Genomic DNA, 21,082 nt, shown 5'->3' on the forward strand with positions numbered 1-21,082 from the left:
GCGTGCGTCGTTGAGCGTAATCGCGAGGCGTGCGTACGTAAACGTGAAAGACGGTGACACGAGCTCTCCATTGATAAAAAGCTGAGGCGATAATACGGGAACAGTCGCGTGTGGTTCAACTATCAGAAACTCCGACGACGACTGGAAGGATCTTCCCTACCTTTCTCGCTCGCCGACCACCACGTCGGGAAACGTGCGTGGTGAGGGCAGAACGCGACGAGGACAGAGATAACCCGATGAAATGGTGGGGGATAAATAGGGGCAACCAACCTCCCCCCCACTATCCATTTTCCGCCCCTTCGATACTCCCACGCGAATGTTCTCTTCAGGATGAAAACAACTTGTCCTCTTTCGACTTATGGTGTTTCTTTCATTTTTTTTTAAATGTTTTCTTTTTACTTCAGTATCGATTAGTTAGAACTAGAAGTTAGAATCTTGGTCGAGAATGATTCGTGATACCAAATCTCATTTAATGCCTCATTAATATTGATTGCAGTAATCCCTGATTAATATTCCGATTGGTATAAAAAACAAGTATGACACATCTGCATTTTTAATGACCGCTTTGTGTCATCGCTGGAAGAGTTAAAACGATTTTCCTTATGACACTTTTCCTGTTGATCGATTTGGAAAAATCGAGATTCGAGTCTTTTCTTATTGTCATTTAGAAAACTCGTGTTCCTCCTCGAATTTCCGAGTTTTCGTTTCGAAAAACAGAACCGAGCGGTATTTTCCAGCAGTCAGACGCATCTTCGGACATTTCTTTTAAGCCCTCTATCCTTCTCTGTTTTCAAAGTTGAATTAGAGCTCAGCTGGTCGACGAACATGTGCAACCGCACCGTTCTTTTATTCTGTCGACTCTAAAATTATCTCTGCTCCGAAGGAGTTGGCGACGGTGAGGAGTAGATACGTGGGGTAATCCCCTCTTTCGTACTTCTCTTACTCCCCTACCAGCCTTTTCTCCCCACTAGAAAACGAAAAAAAGAGTTCCGTCCACCCGCGAACCGCGCTATACCCGAAACTGCACACACACACTGTATTACACGTTGATTCGATGCACACACATACACAGACGAGTGATCTGTGCTGCAGGATTTTACAGCTGTTTCACAGGAAATTACGAAAGTTTGCTCGCTTCGAGGAAAGACATAGGGAAGGGAGAATTGGAGCGCCGTCCGCGCGGTAAAAGGACGGAAATTTGAATCGGTTTCCGAGGAATCAGCGCGATACTCGAGCGTCTCGCGAAAGAAACAATCTTTTTAGTTACCTTTGCTGGATTCAAATAAATTTGTACGCTTCGAATTTCATTCATAAGAATATCGATCTTTCTTTATTCAAAGATCGCCGATGCGATTCCTCTCGAAGAAGGAAGCCGATAATCTCGAGCAACCGCGAATAGGCTTGCATTTATCTCGGCCGCGGTGAAAGCCGACGAGAAAATTTCTCGTTGCAGAGAAGCTCCGCCGAGCGAGTTATTATCGGGATAAATGGAGAATACGCGCAAAGGGGCCGGGAGGAGAGAGATTCTTTTCGGAGCTTGCTTCTTTGTTCGGGGCGTGAAAAGCCGCGAGAGGATTCGGGCAATCTTTTACCGACACGCCGGATCTTTTCATTTTCACGTCGCAGCTGTTGTTCCGCTTTCCTTCTGTTCGCTCTCCTGCCGAGGAACCGGCGAAATTAACGGTCCTCTATCGTCCCCGACCGAGATCGATCGATTTTCGGCGAGGATTTCCGATAACGCCTGCGCGAACTGATGAACGAAAACTTTCCAGACAACACAAATATCATCTTGCAACGATGATTGCTTGCTAAGCGAAATTGATACACCAGTTTATTCCGCTTGAAACAGGGTTTACAGGGAGAACAGCTGTGATGATAAAGAGGATTTTTAGCGAGCTTTGGTTATCATACTTTAATAGATAACTCCGGAAATGGTATGATAGTACGAGGGTCATTTATCCTGGTGTGTAGTAAGATGTGTCGAAATATCAATTAATCTTAATTATTGATAATTCTTGAATTAATGCGAGAGTTAAAGATACGAATTTTAAAATTCATGTTCTCTTTTATATATTTTTCCTTTCTTAATTACCTAATCCTCCTGGTAATTACCCTGCCCTTATAAATGAATTTCCAAACTGTCGATATTATAAGAGAAAAACTACTCGAGATTGCATAGAACCGCGGTGTCCCGTTAACAAGATCGAACAAGAGTAATTAATAATTCGCTGAACGTATTCGCTCGGAGAAGCGATGACGAGGGAAAGAAACGACGTTAATTAATTCAACATTCCGCTCGAGTACGAAGGTTCGAGCGGAAGATCGGCTATCATTGACCCCGGGTCGATCGTTCTGTCGATCGAATTGCACAAGATCGTGAACACTTGCCGCGAATAGAAGAAAACGTTAGAAAAAGTGAGAAGAAAAGAGAGCTGATAAGCTCGATGATGATTATGTTGGCTTAACCCTTTCGCGAATGGAGCACCTTAACAATCTGTGTTCACGCACTGTGTTTGAAAAAACAAAAGAAACATTAACAGGTAATATTGATCCTGAAAAGAGCGAAGCATTATTTTCCTCGAATAAAAGAAAATTTAACTCTGTTTCGTTATCTTCGAACGCAACGATCCAGAGGAATGAATGAGAGAAAAAAAAGATGAATTACCTGATGATTATCGAAAACCGGATGCGTTCCAAAAGAATGGCTCTTCCTATTGCGAAGAAGTTATTGATCGACGGCACTGATTATGAAATAAAATTCCATGGGACACCGTGGAACGAACCGGGCGATTTTTTCGTATGGAAAAATTCGTTTTTTCCAAGGATCTTCCTTTTTCGTTCGAGCAGACACGTGGCGTCGAGACGGCTAGCGTCGTTACGTGCGCGACGCTACCGGTGTATGGTGCTACCACGAATACTTCTCCGCCCCAAGATTCTTTCCCTCCGTCTTTTTCTTTCTACCCTTCCCCGCCAACCCCTTGTCCACCTTTTCCCCGGTTCACCACGATATCCCCACCACGGGAATTCCCCCTTTCGAACGCGATGGGCAGCCATGGGTTCCCGGGTGACCCGTGAGGGACGTAGCTATAAACTTGGGTGCCTCGTGTGTTATCGTTAAAACTCTAATTTCTAGATTAATTTAAGAAATATTCGTACGATTCGTGGTTATTTAATGTTACAGAACTTCAATTTTTTATCCTGGGGATGATTCCACCCCCTTAAACAACATCGTACCTTCGCAACTGGGTATGACACTCTCGTTCCACTTCCCCTTCTTGCATTCGAGTATCCTTATCCTTTCTTTGCTGTCTGGAAATACGCTGCCCAATTTGCAGACGAACGTCCTCGAAGTCAGAGTGCCATTCGATAGGTAACTTCCGTTCGGCGCTGATATGTCCGGACAGGCTTGAACTGAAAGGACAAGTCTACCTTTAGACAGAGCTCTTCGAATAAATATCAATTGATCGCGTTACATCAGCTGAACTTAACGATCGCTGAAGGCGTGTTTCAAAGTCGCGAGGATGCGTGTCAAGTGACGATTCTGTTCTGAAAATAATCCCGTCAAACGTTATTTCCGTACGTCAGAGATTCATTGCGCAATCGTCTCGAGTTCCATCGATCATCGGATAAGTGTCGATTTCAGGAAGGGATAATCGCGAACACCGAGGCTAACTCTGACCTTGGTATTGCAGGAAGAATCCTCGGGCAGCGAACAACCTCTTCGAAGCTACCAGATCCGGGGTGATCACGTTCGAATTCGAGACGACAAGATCGAGGGTGATCACGTTCGAATTCGAGACGACCTTCACGCCAGCTGCGGTACCGCAGTGTTCGAACAGAGTTCTTCCTCTTTCTCGCACCCGCACCACGTCCACGCAACTTCCATCCGTTTCCGGGCCTGAAAACACGGTTAAATTTTATTAATATCACCGATGCTCCAAATGCTGGAACATTCCGAATAACGCGTATCTCACGGGTTAATTGCAGTGATGAATAACATTAAGGACCATTTCTCCGATCAATACCCACCCCTTATATCCAGGTCGTGGAAGGTGAGGAGGATGCTGTGGTCAGGAGCCGACCTGAAGGTCCATCCACACGTATTCTCGCCGAGATAATACAACGGGTATCCTGGTGAATTGATGAAACCACCCTCTCCTGGGACCACTTTCACCTCCTCGTTGCAATATTTCCTGACCGCTGCCTCTGGAACAAGCAGCAAATACGATCAGGTTAGTAATTAATTGCTTATTAAAAAGAAAAAGAAAATGAAATTTCCACGGTGCTATTGGGACGTTGGGATTATTTTTCCCTCTTAACGAAAAAAAAGAGATTTCCTTCGGTTCGATTGAATTACCCCCCCCCCCCCCCCCCCTACGACGAGCCCCAAGGGTATTGTTCGCGTAGAAACGAGAATGAAGGACACACTTTTGTCGTGGTAACGAGAGGAATCAACATCTGCATCCGTTTCGGTCCATTTGTCGATTTCGAGTGTGACTCTGGCCTCCATTATGTGACATTTGGTCTGGGAGAGGGTGTCCTTGCCCCACTTTCTACTGGAGGGGTGAACTAACACCTGGAGGGGTTGCTACCGGCTTGTAGGGCGTCGAAGGGGTTGCTTCAGCCCTTGCTGCCTCTTCTCCGATGAAATACGCGGGCATTGTTCCTCCAGGCGAGGAGTTATTTCTTGATTTATCGTTATTGTTATAGTGAAAGATGAATCAAGACGTCTTTCATCAAACTCGGGAAGAAAAATGTTAGGAACATATTATTTTTAATCGATTCAAATAATTAGTCATTTTTAGAAGAGAAAAGTGTAATTCAGAGAAAATTTTAAGGGTCCTTTTGGATCTATTGTGATCCTGAAACTTGGGTCGTTGCATAGAAATGGCAGATTAATTCTTTTCTCTTTTCTTTGTATGCACTGCACCGTACAATGCATTGTCGTTTTCCAGAAGAGAACGCTGTAATCCTCTAAAATTGAAGGCCGAAACCGTTTTGAATCAGGTTCTTTCCTTTAAGGCAGCATTCGTGAAATTTAGAAAAATATATATTTTAGAAAATTGGGGATTATCGAGTGAACCTGTCTGTAAATTGATCGTCTGCCTTTTATAAAGGGGAAGTTACCCTATACGTGAGTACAGAAAGCCAAGCTGCATGTATTTCCTGTCTCTCAGTCTTCTTTCTCTTTATTCTAAACAACCACTGTGCGTAGTTTGTGTCTGGAGGTTTTGAAATAAAATTTTGATTTATACCAAAATTTACTCACCAGGGATGCAGGCGTATTTTAATCGCAAAGTGGCCGGGATCCATTGGATGGTTCCTGGATGGTCAGTGGTGAAATTGTAGCGACAATGTTTTTGTCCAGAACATCTAAAAGAAAAAAGGAAACGAAGGAAACCATGTTAATATATTTAGCATGCACACGTGTCCTCTTTAAATCTTCTTTCAAATCGTTCCCACCTACGCAACGTGAGAAACGCAAATGGTGCAACGCAGATTGTATCGATTAGCTTCTCGACGCGGTATCGTTGATTAAAACAGCGACGTCGGTCATTAGAGAGTCTATCGGTTTGAAAGCACCCTACGAAGAACAAAGGAGAAAGATCGCGATTGTTTTCAGATCGGGAAGATTACGTTTGCACGTAGAGCATCGAAAGTGGTCTAGCTGCGGGGAACAATGGTTGAGCTTCGATTTTCAACCCTATCCCCATAGGGTTGCTTCCCTATTCTCGTCGATTATTATCGCCCTCCTCCCTTCGCCGGAAATAAAAGAGAAATAACCTTGCGCCACCCACGCGGGGAATCCATTTAAATTCTTCGATGAAATTTTTTTTTTAAATGTCGAGTAAGTAAAATTTTTATTTTCTTCCTAAAAGAAAAATGAATTCGAGAAACTGAATTGCTCTGAATCCAATGGATAGGTAGCCAAGATTCGAGGGAAAGACAGGGTTAGTTAACTCCCTCCGTTTCGCGACTGCAACCCCTTATTTACAAAGTTCATCGAGCTGTGCTCGTAACGCGGGATGCATTCTGTTGGAAACGATTTCTCCTTCGACGGGCATCGATCGTCGCTCAAAAGGCAATTAAAAACTTGCCGCACGGTTAGCTGGCTCACATCAAACGACGATTTTGCGTGCCGAGATTCCGTTCCACCCTCGAAGACACGCCACCGTGCGTGGGACAGAAAAGAGCCGAACTTGGAGTACGAGAGAGGGTTAGTTTACAGAGCTGTCTAATTTCGCGGAATTGCATTCGATTTCAACGACGCGATTGTCCGGCTCACCCTTGCGCTTCTCTGTGAACTGTGACATTTGGTGTCGGCAATGGCGCGAATATATCAGGGTGCACTGGCGTGGAAAAAAAACCGATAAAAGGTCGGGGACGACTCTGTTTAATTAAACGGTGTAAATTAAACGGACATTTAAAAGTGAGATATTAGAAAATTGAAATTTTATTTTTAGAAGATTAACAGTTGAAATTTTTACACAGGGTTGAAAGTAAAAGAAAAGGAACGCTACCCCTTCCAAAGTAATTCATTTATTTAAAGTGTGATGCACCGTGGGAACAGTGATTACTACATAGAACTAAGCATGGTTGTAGCCGGTTACAACACTGTTTTAACTTTGCCTCTCATCGCGGTAGGAATGGTTTTTCCATTCTGTGGTCAACACACGCCGGTAATCGAATATTCTTAGCTTTCCGCTCTTTTTTGCGGATGTCTAGTGGGTGACTCGTGTTACCACGGTTGGTTATTGTGTCGAAATGTAACGAAAAGCGAAAGCAACGACCCCGAGGTAACTTTGAGAAACATCGGATTAATTATGATTTTTGAAAAAGAAAAGAACCTACTTTCTGTTCACCGATTTCCTCACGTCCACCACTTGGTATTCCAGTTCATCAGGATCGTCGATGTAGTTTCCCTTCAACTCCTTCTTCCTGTACGACGAACTGCTACCTCGATTTATATACACCATCTTCTCCATCTTCTTCGAATCGTACCCGCAAACGTGAGTGGAATTTGATAAGTATTCCGCTTCCAGGATGAAGATGAACGCCTTCAATGACCTGCAGGTCAGTCGTACCACCTGATGGGAGCAGTGTTCCTCCTGGACCACCTCCATGTATCCACCCTGAAGCCTGACACCCTTCAGGATCTTGGAGAACGATGGTTGGCTGTTCAGGGTCAATGTACACCTCGCGACCGTCGTCAGAAGCAGCAGGAGACTCGTTAGGGTCGTTGCTCTTGGCGCCATGGTCGTTGATCATCACAGAGGTCGAAGGAGTCCTCTCGAGATGGTCTTAAAATTAGCCTCCTCGAGGAGCAGTCAAGTGGACGTCCAGTTTCTCAGCTGGGTTTCTGTTTCTTGTTCCAGAGCGGCTCTTTTGCCAAGAACAGCTCGAGGACCACTTTTCCTGATACGGATCCTGCTCTCTGTTCTTTGTCCTACGGTTCTGCGAGACGCACGAAGTTTAGCGTGGGAAGAAGCGGGTAAAATCAAGCTTCGTTATTTTCTTATAATAAATAGTTAAAAAAGAGGCAAGAAATTTGAAATTTTAGGTAGATACGCTAAATAATTAAGTCCTCTAAATTGCTCTGAAAATTTCCATCAATTTTTTTCAAATATCTTCTACAAACGATCCGGTGAAAAGCGAAAGGGAATTAAAAGTTTCAATGAAACTTACGAAACTTTGGTGCTCAGGTGTTTCTTCTTTGGATCTTCGCGAAGTAGTCGCTAGAACGGCCACCAGCAGGTCGGATAAGCGTCGGAAGACTGAAGAGAAACGATTATTTATCAATCAAAATCACTGCTCCTCTTCTTTATTTTCGGCCCGCGTGCTGGTGGCCGTCGATTCCTGGCATCTTCAGGTTTGTTGGTGCAACGAAGAGACCCTGGTGCGCGATCAATCGTCCACGGCCAAGTTTCAGCCTGCTAGACGACCCTAGACACTCTTTGTCTTCAAGGACGTGGATTCGAAATAGTATTGAGAATTTGATCTATCGATTTCGAATCCCTTGTCCCTTGACTTCTCTTTTATTTTTAAAACAACTCGTTCAAGTTGTTTCACCTCGAACAGAGTTTGAATGGTTTGATTATTTTCCTAAAGTTCGTGTCAATTTTTATGGCTCAGCCTTTGTTTTCTCTTTGGAATCCAACGCTTTGGTTTTTCTTCTATTCTCGGAACGAAACGCTTTCGAAGTTTCTTTGGTACGTTCTTAGACTTCAGGTTCCATCGATCAGTCTCTCGGATAAATTAATAATTAATTCGTGATTGTCTCTTTATAAAAATATCTCGATAAATTACCTCTGTAACGATAAATTGCTCTAAAAAAATATTATATAAAATCTTGTATTCATCTTCCGACCTACTGCTACGATCGTTCGTAAAGAATGTCCGGTTCTTCACCAATGGAAGAAATCTTTCTTCGAAGGCACAAATTGATCCAGTTTGTTTAATCCAATTCCGTCAGCCACCGTCGACCAACATTCGACGTCGTTTCTCCACGATTACATATAATTTTCTCATTTTAAACAAACACTGCATTCTCCTCGTGCCACTTCAACTTCCGTCCAACGCGTACCCATTAAATCACTGTTTCAATCATCTCCAGGATTTCCCGGTTACCCTCGATCCTTCCACTACATCAATTTTCCCGTCAAAATATTGAACTTTGAGAAACTTTCGGTTCATTTCCGCCCACGATTAATCACACTTAGAAACTACCCCTTTCTCCCTGTCCCTTGTTGCACCGTAACTACGCCTAACAAAATATTAACTTCCGCTTTGAAAAAGAATTTCAATATTCGTTGAACAATTTTTTGATTAAACAATTTTCTTTCGTGGATAAATCCGCGTGTAAGAAGGAAAGTGTTGGTCGTTCGAAACGTCGACAGCGTCACCCTTTCGATTTATCGCCGATCGAAAAAATAACACGCACATGAAAGAGGCAAACTGTTTGGCGACGTGCCCGACACTGAAGTAACACGAACCGTGACCCGTTCTTGTCGAGCATTCGTCGCTCTATAACACGAATCGGCTTGCTGTCAGTCCGTTCTCTAACAACTGACAGCCTAAACTGCGAATACTAGAAGCCATTGGCATGAACGCTACCCCCAGGTAGTTGTAGTCGGCGCCCCTCCTCGACCATCCTCTGAAAGCGACGGTGGTTACTGAATGGGGATACTAGATCGCTTTCGATCATTCTAAATTTCAGGTGAATTTTCTTCCAGGAATTCGGTGAAAATTATCGAAAGTTCTGGAAAAGTCGGGGAATGGGAAAATGGGGGAGAAAGTCGAAAAATTGAGGAAATGGGGAATGCTGGAAAAATTTGGAAACTTGAGGAAAGTCGAAAAATTGAACATTGAGAATGTTTGAAAATTTGAGCTTATATCACTTAAGCTCCCCTTAAAGGTGGAGGCGAATCTTTTCTGATGCGAGAACTCTGTCAAAAATAACAAACAGTTATTAAACAGTCGTACTAATTACTCAGCATTAGCAATTTAAGCTTGCAATTTTGTAACCCCTTGGTGTCGCAACCCTTTGAAACTCGTATCATTCGGTATTCTCCAATCTCTTCAAACACATTCAAAGTTAATTTAAAACTTTCCACCCCTTCTCGCAGAGTGAAAAATAAATAAAATAAACATTTTATATTAAGTATTTTGAAGAAGTTTGTTAACTGTTAATTGTCTGATTGAGCTGACGCGAATTAATTTCAAATGTTTCTCGTTCAAATCGAGTGGTTGGAGATGGCTGGTTCCAAGGGAGGCCACCCTATAACAGCACGTGCACGTTTTTTCGGGGTTCACGAGGGGTGTCGATAGGGTATACACTTCTGTAAGGGTGGTTTTCCCTTTTCTGGATCCTCCCCTTTAATCTCTGGCTTGCTTTTCTTCTACCGAACATCGGCCTGTGATTTCGACAGCTGCTCCTTTCGAATTGCGACGCAAAATCGCTTTTTGATTTTTAGATTTTTAGATCCTTGGATGCAAAAAATTTTCATTTACAAAATTTATTAAACTGTAAATGTTTGATTTTTTAATGTCACGTACATCTGATATTCGACATTGAAACAGTAACAATAGCGACAAGGTTATCCAAAGATCGCAATTTCCACGTTTTCCCTATTTTCCCCATTTCGATTCACACATTTAATCCCCCGTTTCTGTTCTTAAACCATTGAATAGATCGATCTGCGATCGCGACAGCTGTCGTTATTGTGTCTCGATGGAGCAGATTTTTCATCGAATTTCCTGGAAATCTTTGTCGTACAATTCTCCATATGTAGTGACCATGGTAATTGGTCAATGGGAACGAAAATTCTATTGAAACCCTGATTTTAATCCGTCAGTCATCGTTAAACCATGTTCTATTTTGTTAAATAAATTGAGTTTTATGTCGTATCAAAAATCTTATTTTAAGATTGCATTCACTTGGTCGATTTTCAATCCAAAGCTACGGCCTAAATAGACAGTACTCGAGAGAATCTTCTCAAACATTTTCTAAGAAAATAAATCAATACTTTGATAGTTTTCGCTTGGTTGAAAGATCGCAGACACATCACTGATACTGCTTCCCTTTATACAAGCATCAATACTTGTCTGATTTATTATCTCTTTCAATCTCATCTTCTCTCGTGTTCTGCTTTACTCAAGGATTAACTTTGCATTTCACGAGTTACAATTTCATTTATAATGTTTCTTCGATTTTTTAAAATATCAAATTTCTCATAAATTTATTTCTTCCCAACAAAATTCAAATTGAACGACCCTCGAGTTCCAATTCACGCGATGGACATCCGTTAAAAGATATTTTAAAATCCAGACGAGTCTCTCCAGCAGTGTCTTACCTTACAAGCAGCCAGCAGGCGCTTCTTCGATTCATTGTCGAAGAAGAGGGTGCAGAAGTGTCCAAGGATGGTCTCTTCTGCACACGATTGTCCCATTGTTCCTTGGCACGTGGATCCTCGTAGCGAGCATCTGCGCCATCCCCAGGAAGCTTCCTTTTCCACGGATCTACACCGGTTGTCATCGAGCCTCCCTGTTGTTCGTAAATCAACCATATTCGTTGAAAATTTCTCGAGGACCAGGATGCATAGCATCTGCCTATGTTGCACACGTGCTCGCCAAGACGTTCTTTACGAGACACGAACCTCTTTAAACGGGTCAGAACTGTAATACGATTTATTTGAATTTTAAATGCGATAGGAATTTGATATTAAGGTAACGAGGGTGTGATTTAAGTAACGAAATTAAATCGACCTGGAAATTACAAATCCTTTAAGTGGGATTAAATCAGAGGGAATTTGAATAAGTTGATTAAGTATGCAAATCCTTCTTCCACCTTGTTACGTTCATCCTTCCTTTCGTAGCAATTTTTATCTCTTCTCAAAATATACAATTTTTCAATATTGTATTAATAATTAATGTGATACCTTAATGAACAACCTACGGGCCAGGTGTTTCTAGCAAATATCAATCATAAAGTTAATTAAAAAACCGAAACGAAATTTCACCCTTACCCCAATGACGAAGCAGGATATTTTTCCCTTCGTCTAAAATGAAAATAGAAATAGGTGAACGAAGAATCCAATTTTAGTAAACTTTTACAGAATTTGCGTATCAAACGAGCCGTGACTGGTCGCACATGTCGCTATAATTTTACCAGCGCGTGCCCTAAGGGTTTCGTGCCCCCATTCAAGGGGTGTATCAGGGTGAAAAGGACCGCAGGGTTGCACGTGACTGCACAGCAGACCGGATGCGATTTTTTTCATTTCGCTAGAGAATTACCTAGGAGACCGTGTCTACAGGAAATTTGCGTTTCCATTATGACATGATTAAAGACTTCTCCTTTTACTCGAAAAATTTTTCAGTCTTCTTCTTAACAGTATTCTTGTAAGATGTATCGAAATACTCACAAGAAAAAATATTCTATTCGAAGAACGTTCGAAGGTAAAAGCATTTTTCAACATCGATCCATTACACAGAAGCTACAATTCATACCTTGAAACAAAAATATTCTTTACGGGCCATCGTGTACTCCCACATACCCGAAAGATTTAATGGGAGTTTACGACTATCCAGTTTAAATAAAGAATGGTTTACCTTGAATTTACCCAGCCATTCCATTTCACTTTAATCAAACTATTATTGTACATCAGGATTTATATCGTGTTCAGGATAAAATATCGAGGAGATAAATTTCAGAAACGAAATCATTAATCTATATCAATTACATATTTGTAACATACGTGTTCTGTTATTTTAGTTGAATCATTTCAAGAGAATAATAGTTGAAGCATTTATTTAACTAAATTTAATATAAATAATCAGTTGAGTAATTCTATATCATTTGAAATTTCTATATCATACGTATTCTGTTATTTTAGTTGAATCATTTCAAGAGAATAATAGTTGAAGCATTTATTTAACTAAATTTAATATAAATAATCAATTGAGTAATTCTATATCATTTGAAATTTCTTTTCGCATGTTTGAATTTTCGCACCAAAGATAGTTCTGTATTTGACCGACAGAGTACCTGCAAAGTAAGGGGATCCAGGAGATTCGGGAAGTTCATCTGTGTTTTAATAAATACATTCGTAATGACATGATTTAGCAGCATATAATAAATTAATATGATAAAAATATATTTTATTTAAGGAGCATTCTCATGATTCTTTGTTACTGCTGTTTTCTGTTGATAGAGGGCGGTAGTGTTCTCATGTGGAATTCATACTACAGGGAGACCTATCTAAAATTGCATAATTTAAGTTTCTTTTGAATGTAACCACCATGGGTGAGTTGTTTGATTTTATTAAACTTTTGTTTTCATCCCTTTGAATCCATATTTTCTGATTAAAAATTGCCGATAAGTAATTGTCAGTAGATCCCAGAAACATGCTTTCCTTCTATTTCGATCTATATTATTTTCATAAGCAGCATTTAAAAAATTAAATAAATGATATATTGACATTTCTGATGTTTTATTATTTTGATATAAAATATTCATTATTGATAGAATTACTTGTTTTCACATGCTTATGCATTGCTATTTATTGCTAGAAATGTTACTTTTTTAAAGTGATATGCAGCTAACAATATTTAATACTTAGTTGAATGTGCATAGAGGTTATGGATGTTTACCATATATCTTCATGTTTTTACGTAAGTTTTACGATTAAAGCATAATATATAAAACGAAAATAAATTCCAGGTATTTCTCGAGATCACTGGCATAAGCGACGTGCCACTGGTGGCAAAAGGAAACCTCTTCGTAAGAAGAGGAAGTTCGAGTTAGGACGTCCGGCTGCAAATACTAAGCTTGGAGCACAACGTATTCATACGGTATTGTTGCCTCAATATTTTATATTAATTGCCATTAGGGATGAACGTAATTTTGAAAAATGAATTGATAAATTTTTTCTTTCCATATGAACCAGGTACGTACACGAGGTGGAAACAAAAAGTACAGAGCTCTTCGTTTGGACACAGGCAACTTTTCATGGGGATCAGAATGTTGCACAAGGAAAACACGTGTTATTGATGTAGTCTATAATGCATCAAACAATGAATTAGTGAGAACTAAGACTCTTGTGAAAAATGCAATTGTCACCATTGATGCAACACCTTTTAGACAATGGTATGAAAGCCACTATGTTTTACCGTTGGGCCGTAAACGAGGTGCTAAGCTAGTAAGTAATTAGGGTTTGAGATTTTTCATATTATTAGGCTCTGAACATTTTATTAACTAAGTATGCATTTATAGACTGAAGCTGAAGAAGAAGTTTTGAATAAAAAACGTTCGAAAAAAGTAGATACTAAATACAAAGCGAGGCAACGATTTGCCAAAGTTGAACCAGCTTTAGAAGAGCAATTCGCCACGGGTCGCGTCCTCGGTAAGCATCGTTTATTCAACAAATTCTGAATAAACGTTCACGTGATTCGTGAAATGGGTTCTACTTCTAAATAATACTTGAATAAAAATTTTAGCATGCATAGCAAGTAGGCCTGGACAATGCGGTCGGGCGGATGGTTACATACTGGAAGGAAAGGAACTTGAATTTTATATGAGAAAAATTAAGAGCAAGAAAGCTAAATAGAGAGATGTAACTATGGGAAGAAAAAGGCACATCTCTCTTTTTTAACATCATCTTTATTATAACTTTTGTGTACAGAATAACAATAAATTACAGTACAGGAGAGATTGTACGAATATAAACTGATAAATAACAGAACTAATCATCCTAGCCTGATATTAGTTCCTAAAATCGTCGTTCTGAATTGTAAGGTGATGCGAGCGTCGAAATCTTTACCGACAGTCCCTAGAGAAATCCCTAGACGCGAGTTTTCAAATTACGTCCTCATTTCTAAACAGAATGTAAAAAAATTTGAGGGACGTGTTCAGGAGGTTTTAAAGAATATTTGTCTGGTCCTTATATTATCCAAATCGTCAAAAACTTATAAAATATTGAAATTGCTGTCTGTCAACGGTCAAGAAAATGGCGGATCGGACTCACCTGCATTGATTTATTCGTAATATAAACATTTCTGTGAATCGTATGTCCAAATAGGGACCAGACTGATATTCTTTGGGTCGGATAGAATAAAACGAGCACCCAAGGGATGATGTACAAGACTCCAGGTAGAAGTAATTTGAAAACTACGATTTCGTTGATTGTTCACTCGCGAAAGACGTCAGCAAGGTAAAACAGACCAGAAATTTAGTTTCTCGTTCATTCTGTAGGACGCAGTTCGTTCGTTTGATTAATAAACAATTGTAAAATTAAAAATAATAATTAAATAATTTTTAATAGAATAATTAAGCAAAATTTTGCAATATACCCACGCGGAAATGTAAAGAAATAAACAATTTAAATAGATATAACAATAATTTGATTAATAAACAATTGTAAAATATAAAATAATAATTAAACAAATATTAACAAATATTAGATAGAAATAGTTAAATCTGCAGAACCGGTGAAGCGGAACGTCATACTTGATTGCGCGCGCCGCGCGCCGGTACAAGCGCGACCTGGAGAGAGGTCAAATCTAGTCAGTTTTATCGCGAGCGTCGAACGATACGGATCGAGCTGTCAAACATATACCGGTACGGGTTGACACCATGGATATTCGTGCATGGATTTATCAGTGTGTTACCACAAGTGTTATTGTGTGTGCCTATGGTGTTTCCTATAGTGTTTCCCATGTATTTTGGAATATTTATACGGATATATTAGTGCGTTTTATGGTGTGGTCACCCATGTGTTTTGACATTTTTATACAAGTGCATTAGTGTGCTGTGTGGTGTGGTACCCCATGTACCTGCATGTGCTTTATTGTGTTTTATGGTTTGGTACCCCATGTACCTGCATGTGCTTTATTGTGTTTTATGGTGTGGTTTCCTATGTGCTTTGGCATATATTTACGGATTTATTAGTGGGTTTTTTGGAGTGGTACCCTATGTGTTTTGGCATATTTATACGGATTTATTAGTGGGTTTTTTGGAGTAGTACCCTATGTGTTTTGGCATATTTATACGGATTTATTAGTAGGTTTTATGGAGTGGTGCCCTATCTGTTTTACTATAATTTTGCAACTATTTTATGGTGTTCTATGGTTTTGATCTTCATGTGTTTTGGGATGTATTTGCATGTGTTTTACCGTGTTTTATGGTGTAGTTATTGCCATATAGTTTTGCATGCATATTTTTGAATTATCCTATGTATTAGCATATTAACTACAACAAATTGAGAGAAAACATATATCGTTCAAGAATCGTGATTTTTATGCTTTCAGATGAGTGCTTTGCCAGTGGGCGAGTGCAGTGGTGCAAGTCAACGATCGGTGAGTCGCATGCTTTAAAGTTCCTCCGGTTCCCATCATGTCGTAGGACGAATGGTCCGTAGCGACACGGGAATTGGTTGTAATTTTTATTTTTTGAGCGAGCATAGTGACCCACGAATATCACTGTATCATTTTATACAATGATAATCGTGCAACTTGTTTTTTTTTTGTGTATTTTATGCCTTAGCTCAGGATAGGGTTTTCTTGTACATATTTACATATACATATAGATTTCGAGTTTAAAAATGTAGAGAAGTCGGATGACCCTCCGATTTCACAATACACTTTCTTTTTTATATGTACAAGAATTTATTTCGCGATGAGCAGATTTCAATATCAAAGTAATAAGCATGAATAGTTTTAATTACTCCAACTACTTACTTTGATAAGGAAATCACTCTTGAAATTGAAACGTTTTTCCGATTTTATTCGTGAAATTGGCATCAGGATAGTATATGGGCTGGCCCCCACAGGGGGGTGGGATTTTCAGATTTATTAGTGTTGCGAAAAATTTACAGCGCGAGGGTAACTATGACAATGCACTAACTAGTATTCGGTGGGAATCCTTTTAGTTTTTAAATTCAATCCAATGTATTATTTATTTAATAAAATTAGTTACAAGGATTCCGCGGATTTCGCACTTCAGCATCACGAACTCTATCACATGATCATTTATCCACCTGCATACCTTTGTGTAGTGAAATATTACCCCGTTAGATATTAATGTACCAAACATGTTTCTAGATCAGGATTTTCTATTTTAATTAGTGTTGCGAAAAATTTAGAACGCGAGAGTAAATATGACTATACACTGACTAGTATTCGGTGGGAATCCTTTTGGTATTTATTTGATAAAATTAGTTACAAGGATTCCGCGGCATAAGACCGTGAAACACCATCTCATGGGAGACAAACCCATGCATTACTAGGCCTTTGCAGGCGCAGCTTTAGAATACGGAACATATGAAAATATGTTACCATATTCTAAACTGTAGTCCTTTTGTCTATACTAGGGGCGTCCGTCAATCTGACACCGTTGGATGCAACGTGTTGGACGGGCGGGTAGCGCTCTTAGCGAAGGGGTGCATCCTGTCCTGGCGTTACGACGTCCAGGCGGGGTGGGTGGTATGTAGCGTCGAGCGCAAGTTCAGGGGGCCTAAGAACCTCCGTTGCCAGCTGATTTTAGCAGTGGACGCATGTTTGAGTCATATTTGCTCAATTTTGCTTTTCAATATTTGCTCTTCAAGCATAATTTAAAGCTCCCCTTTAGTCACGTTGCTAGATCAGGACTTTCTATTTTAATTAGTGTTGCGAAAAATTTCCAGCGCGAGAGTAACTATGACGATGCACTTACTAGTATTCGGTGGGAATCCTTTTGCTTTTTAAACTCAATGTTTTATTTAATTAATCAAATTAGTTACAAGGATTCCGCGGCATAAGACCGTGAACACCATCTCATGGGAGATAAAACCATGCATTACTAGGCCTTTGCAGGCGCAGATTTAGAATGTGGCGGAGTACCAAATCTTCCATTTGATAAACTGCTGCCTTTTGTCTATACTATGGGCGTCCGTCAATCTGACACCGTTGGATGCAACGTGTTGGACGGGCGGGTAGCGCTCTTAGCGAAGGGGTGCACCTTGTTCTAGGCGGGGTGGGTGGTATGTAGCGTCGAGCGTAAGTTCAGGGGGCCTAAGAACCTCCGTTGCCAGCTGATATTAGAAGTGCACCGTTTTTGCGTCATAGTTGCTCTATTTTGCATTTGAGTATTAGCTCTTCTTTCGTACTTGAAGTTCATTCTGTCACGTTCATGGTTCTCGACCCTAAACACTCATCATTCACACTTCAGCCTCACGAACTCTATCACATAATCATTTATCCACCCGCATACCCCAGTATAGTGAAATATTAGCCCGTTTGATTTTCTATTTTAATTAGTGTTGCGAAAAATTTCAAACGCGAGAGTAAATATGACAATGCACTGACTAGTATTCGGTGGGAATCCTTTTGTTATTTATTTGATAAAATTAGTTACAAGGATTCCGCGGCATAAGACCGTGAAACACCATCTCATGGGAGACAAACCCATGCATTACTAGGCTTTTGCAGGCGCAGCTTTAGAATACGGAACATATGAAAATATGTTACCATATTTTAAACTGTAGTCCTTTTGTCTATACTAGGGGCGTCCGTCAATCTGACACCGTTGGATGCAACGTGTTGGACGGGCGGGTAGCGCTCTTAGCGAAGGGGTGCATCCTGTCCTGGCGTTACGACGTCCAGGCGGGGTGGGTGGTATGTAGCGTCGAGCGCAAGTTCAGGGGGCCTAAGAACCTCCGTTGCCAGCTGATATTAGCAGTGCACCCATGTTTTATGTCATAGTTGCTCAATTTTGCTTTTCAGTATTTGCTCTTCAAGCATTGTGTAAAGTTCCCCTTTCGAACTTGAAATTCATTCTGTCACGATCACGGTTCTCGACCTCACGAACTCTGTCTCATAATCATTTATCCACCTGCATACCTTTGTGTAGTGAAATATTACCCCATTAGATATTAATGTACCAGACATGTTTCTAGATCAGGATTTGCTATTTTAATTAGTGTTGCGAAAAATGTCCAACGCGAGAGTAAATATGACTATACGCTGACTAGTATTCGGTGGGAATCCTTTTGGTTTTTATGTGATAAAATTAGTTACAAGGATTCCGCGGCCTAAGACCGTGAACACCACCTCATGGGAGATAAAACCATGCATTACTAGGCCTTTGCAGGCACAGCCATAGGGTACGGGACATTTAAGTATGTCGCACTCCATACGCTAAGCTGTTTTAAAGTCCTTTTGCCTATACTATTAGCGTCCACCACTCGGACACGTTGGATGCAACGTGTTCGATGGGTGGGTAGCGCTATTAGCGAAGGGGTGCATCCCGCCTTAATGGCCAAGTGCCATTGCGGCCAGGTGCCTTAAACAGGCGGGATGGGTGGTATGTAGCGTCTGGCGTATGAACTAGGGGGCCTAAGAACCTTCGTTGCCAGCTGATATTAGCAGTGGACGCATGTGGAGTCATATTTGCTTAATTTTGCTTTTTAATATTTGCTCTTCAAGCATAATTTAAAGCTCCCCTTTAGTCTTGTTACTAGATCAGTATTTTCTATTTTAATTAGTGTTGCGAAAAATAACGCGAGAGTAAATATGACGATGCACTTACGAGTATAGGGTGGGAATCCTTTTGGTTTTGAAAGTCAATGCATTTAGTTAATCAAATTAGTTACAAGGATTCCGCGGCATAAGACCGTGAAACCATCTCATGGGAGATAAAACCATGCATTACTAGGCCTTTGCAGGCGCAGCTTTAGAATGTGGCGCACGACCATATGTTACATATTGTAAACTGCAGCCTTTTGTCTATACTATGGGCGTCCGTCAATCTGACACGTTGGATGCAACGTGTTGGACGGGCGGGTAGCGCTCTTAGCGAAGGGGTGCATCCTATCCTAGGCGGGGTGGGTGGTGGTAGCGTCGAACGCAAGTTCAGGGGGCCTAAGAACCTCCCTTGCCAGCCCTATATTAGAAGTGCACCATTTTCTCGTCATACTTGCTCTATTTTGCTTTTCAGTAATTGCTCTTCAAGCATTGTAGAAAGCTCTTCGTTCATACTTCAAATTCATTCTGTCGCGTTCACGGTTCTCGACTCTAAACATTCATCATTCACACTTCAGCCTCACGAACTCTATCGTATAATCATTTATTCACCCGCATACTCCAGTATAGTGAAATATTAGCCCGTTAGACGTTTATGTACTAGTCGTGTTTTTAGATCAGGATTTTCTATTTTAATTAGTGTTGCGAAAAATTTCCAACGCGAGAGTAAATATGACAATGCACTGACTAGTATTCAGTGGGAATCCTTTTGGTTTTTAAACTCAATCCAATATATTATTTATTTAATGAAATTAGTTACAAGGATTCCGCGGCATAAGACCGTGAAACACCATCTCATGGGAGACAAACCCATGCATTACTAGGCCTTTGCAGGCGCAGCTTTAGAATATGGAACATATGAAAATATGTTACCATATTCTAAACTGTAGTCCTTTTGTCTATACTATGGGCGTCCGTCAATCTGACACCGTTGGATGCAACGTGTTGGACGGGCGGGTAGCGCTCTTAGCGAAGGGGTGCATCCTGTCCTGGCGTTACGACGTCCAGGCGGGGTGGGTGGTATGTAGCGTCGAGCGCAAGTTCAGGGGGCCTAAGAACCTCCGTTGCCAGCTGATATTAGCAGTGCACCCATGTTTTATGTCATAGTTGCTCAATTTTGCTTTTCTGTATTTGCTCTTCAAGCTTGATATTTGCAAAGTCGAGTCACTTTTGTTAAAATAGTCTTGTAAAAACGTTTATTTCCATTTGCTCTGGTCTTCGACTGACCTCACACCGCGTTACACATATCCTCCAAGCTATCTGTCTATATACTCCACCCCCCAGGGGGAGCCAGCCCATATACTAAATCAGAGCCGTGAAATTTCGCCGATATTCTTACTTTTAATAAAGTGAGAATATCATCTTTAGTTTTTGCTAATCATACGTTTTAGCTTAGGCATTTCAGCACACATGAAGAAAACTGGTAGGTGAAAATACCTTTGGCCTTGTTCATTTTTATGCCCAAAGCTCATTCGGGTACTTAGATGTACTCGCGTGGGTGGAGGGCGGTGGACAAGGTTTAGTTTTAAGTGTAATATATTTTGGCGACTGACAAAAATAGTGAACCAGTAGTGAATCACGATATAAGTTCCACATGTGTGTGTGTGGTTAGGATGTGGAATTTGTATCGTTTTTTAACCACCTTAACTTACTATAATATTACAAATCAATTAGAAAATGTTTATCGAGTATAAATTGAAAAGTTATTACAATGCAGATATGTTACATTAAATATTTGAAAGAATACAAAAATTAAATGTGTTACTTTAACATAATGTTCACTATCATTTGTCAGTCGATTTCAGCAAAAAGGTATGAACTTATTAGAGTGTGAATGTAGAATTGAACTCGGGTGTCGGAGGCGTCCCGGGACGTTCTCTCTAGGAGTAGGCTTTTTTGCACCCGGGTGGTTGTATGAGAACCGTGGAGTGAATTTTTGTGAGAATGATTTTGCCCTTTTTTAAATATAGCGATAGGCAGGCAGGTAGTTTACTTCTGGTATGATTGAGATTAGTTTATAAGTAGGCAG

At 40.6% G+C, this 21,082-nt stretch overlaps 2 protein-coding genes across 2 annotated transcripts in view; one reads left to right on the forward strand and one right to left on the reverse strand.

Moving 5' to 3' along the window:
• The window catches only part of LOC114873783, a 20,242-nt gene extending 11,164 nt beyond the window's left edge, over positions 1 to 9,078 (reverse strand). The window contains exons 1-6 of the mRNA XM_029182458.2: positions 7,687 to 9,078; positions 6,853 to 7,455; positions 5,270 to 5,373; positions 4,030 to 4,206; positions 3,680 to 3,898; positions 3,235 to 3,411 (exon numbers count right to left, since the gene is read on the reverse strand). Of these exons, the coding sequence (XP_029038291.1) occupies positions 3,235 to 3,411; positions 3,680 to 3,898; positions 4,030 to 4,206; positions 5,270 to 5,373; positions 6,853 to 7,256 (1,081 nt within the window). The 5' untranslated portion in view covers positions 7,257 to 7,455; positions 7,687 to 9,078. The remainder of the gene's footprint in view (positions 1 to 3,234; positions 3,412 to 3,679; positions 3,899 to 4,029; positions 4,207 to 5,269; positions 5,374 to 6,852; positions 7,456 to 7,686) is intronic.
• A 3,632-nt stretch (positions 9,079 to 12,710) lies between these two features.
• LOC114873785 (40S ribosomal protein S8-like) lies at positions 12,711 to 14,232 on the forward strand. Its single transcript, XM_029182462.2, has 5 exons — positions 12,711 to 12,802; positions 13,220 to 13,350; positions 13,446 to 13,697; positions 13,772 to 13,901; positions 13,996 to 14,232. Exons 1-5 carry the CDS (start codon positions 12,799 to 12,801, stop codon positions 14,103 to 14,105), a joined length of 627 nt encoding a protein of 208 aa, XP_029038295.1. The 5' UTR covers positions 12,711 to 12,798; the 3' UTR covers positions 14,106 to 14,232.
• Positions 14,233 to 21,082: the final 6,850 nt, after the last annotated feature.

The sequence above is a fragment of the Osmia bicornis genome, chromosome 11, assembly GCF_907164935.1.
Source record: "Osmia bicornis bicornis chromosome 11, iOsmBic2.1, whole genome shotgun sequence".
Lineage (NCBI taxonomy): Eukaryota > Metazoa > Arthropoda > Insecta > Hymenoptera > Megachilidae > Osmia > Osmia bicornis.

Coding starts and splice junctions, on each gene's coding strand:
- LOC114873785 (XM_029182462.2), top strand. Junction 13,351..13,445: donor GAGCACAACGTATTCATACG/GTATTGTTGCCT, acceptor CATATGAACCAG/GTACGTACACGAGGTGGAAA. Junction 13,902..13,995: donor CGCCACGGGTCGCGTCCTCG/GTAAGCATCGTT, acceptor TAAAAATTTTAG/CATGCATAGCAAGTAGGCCT.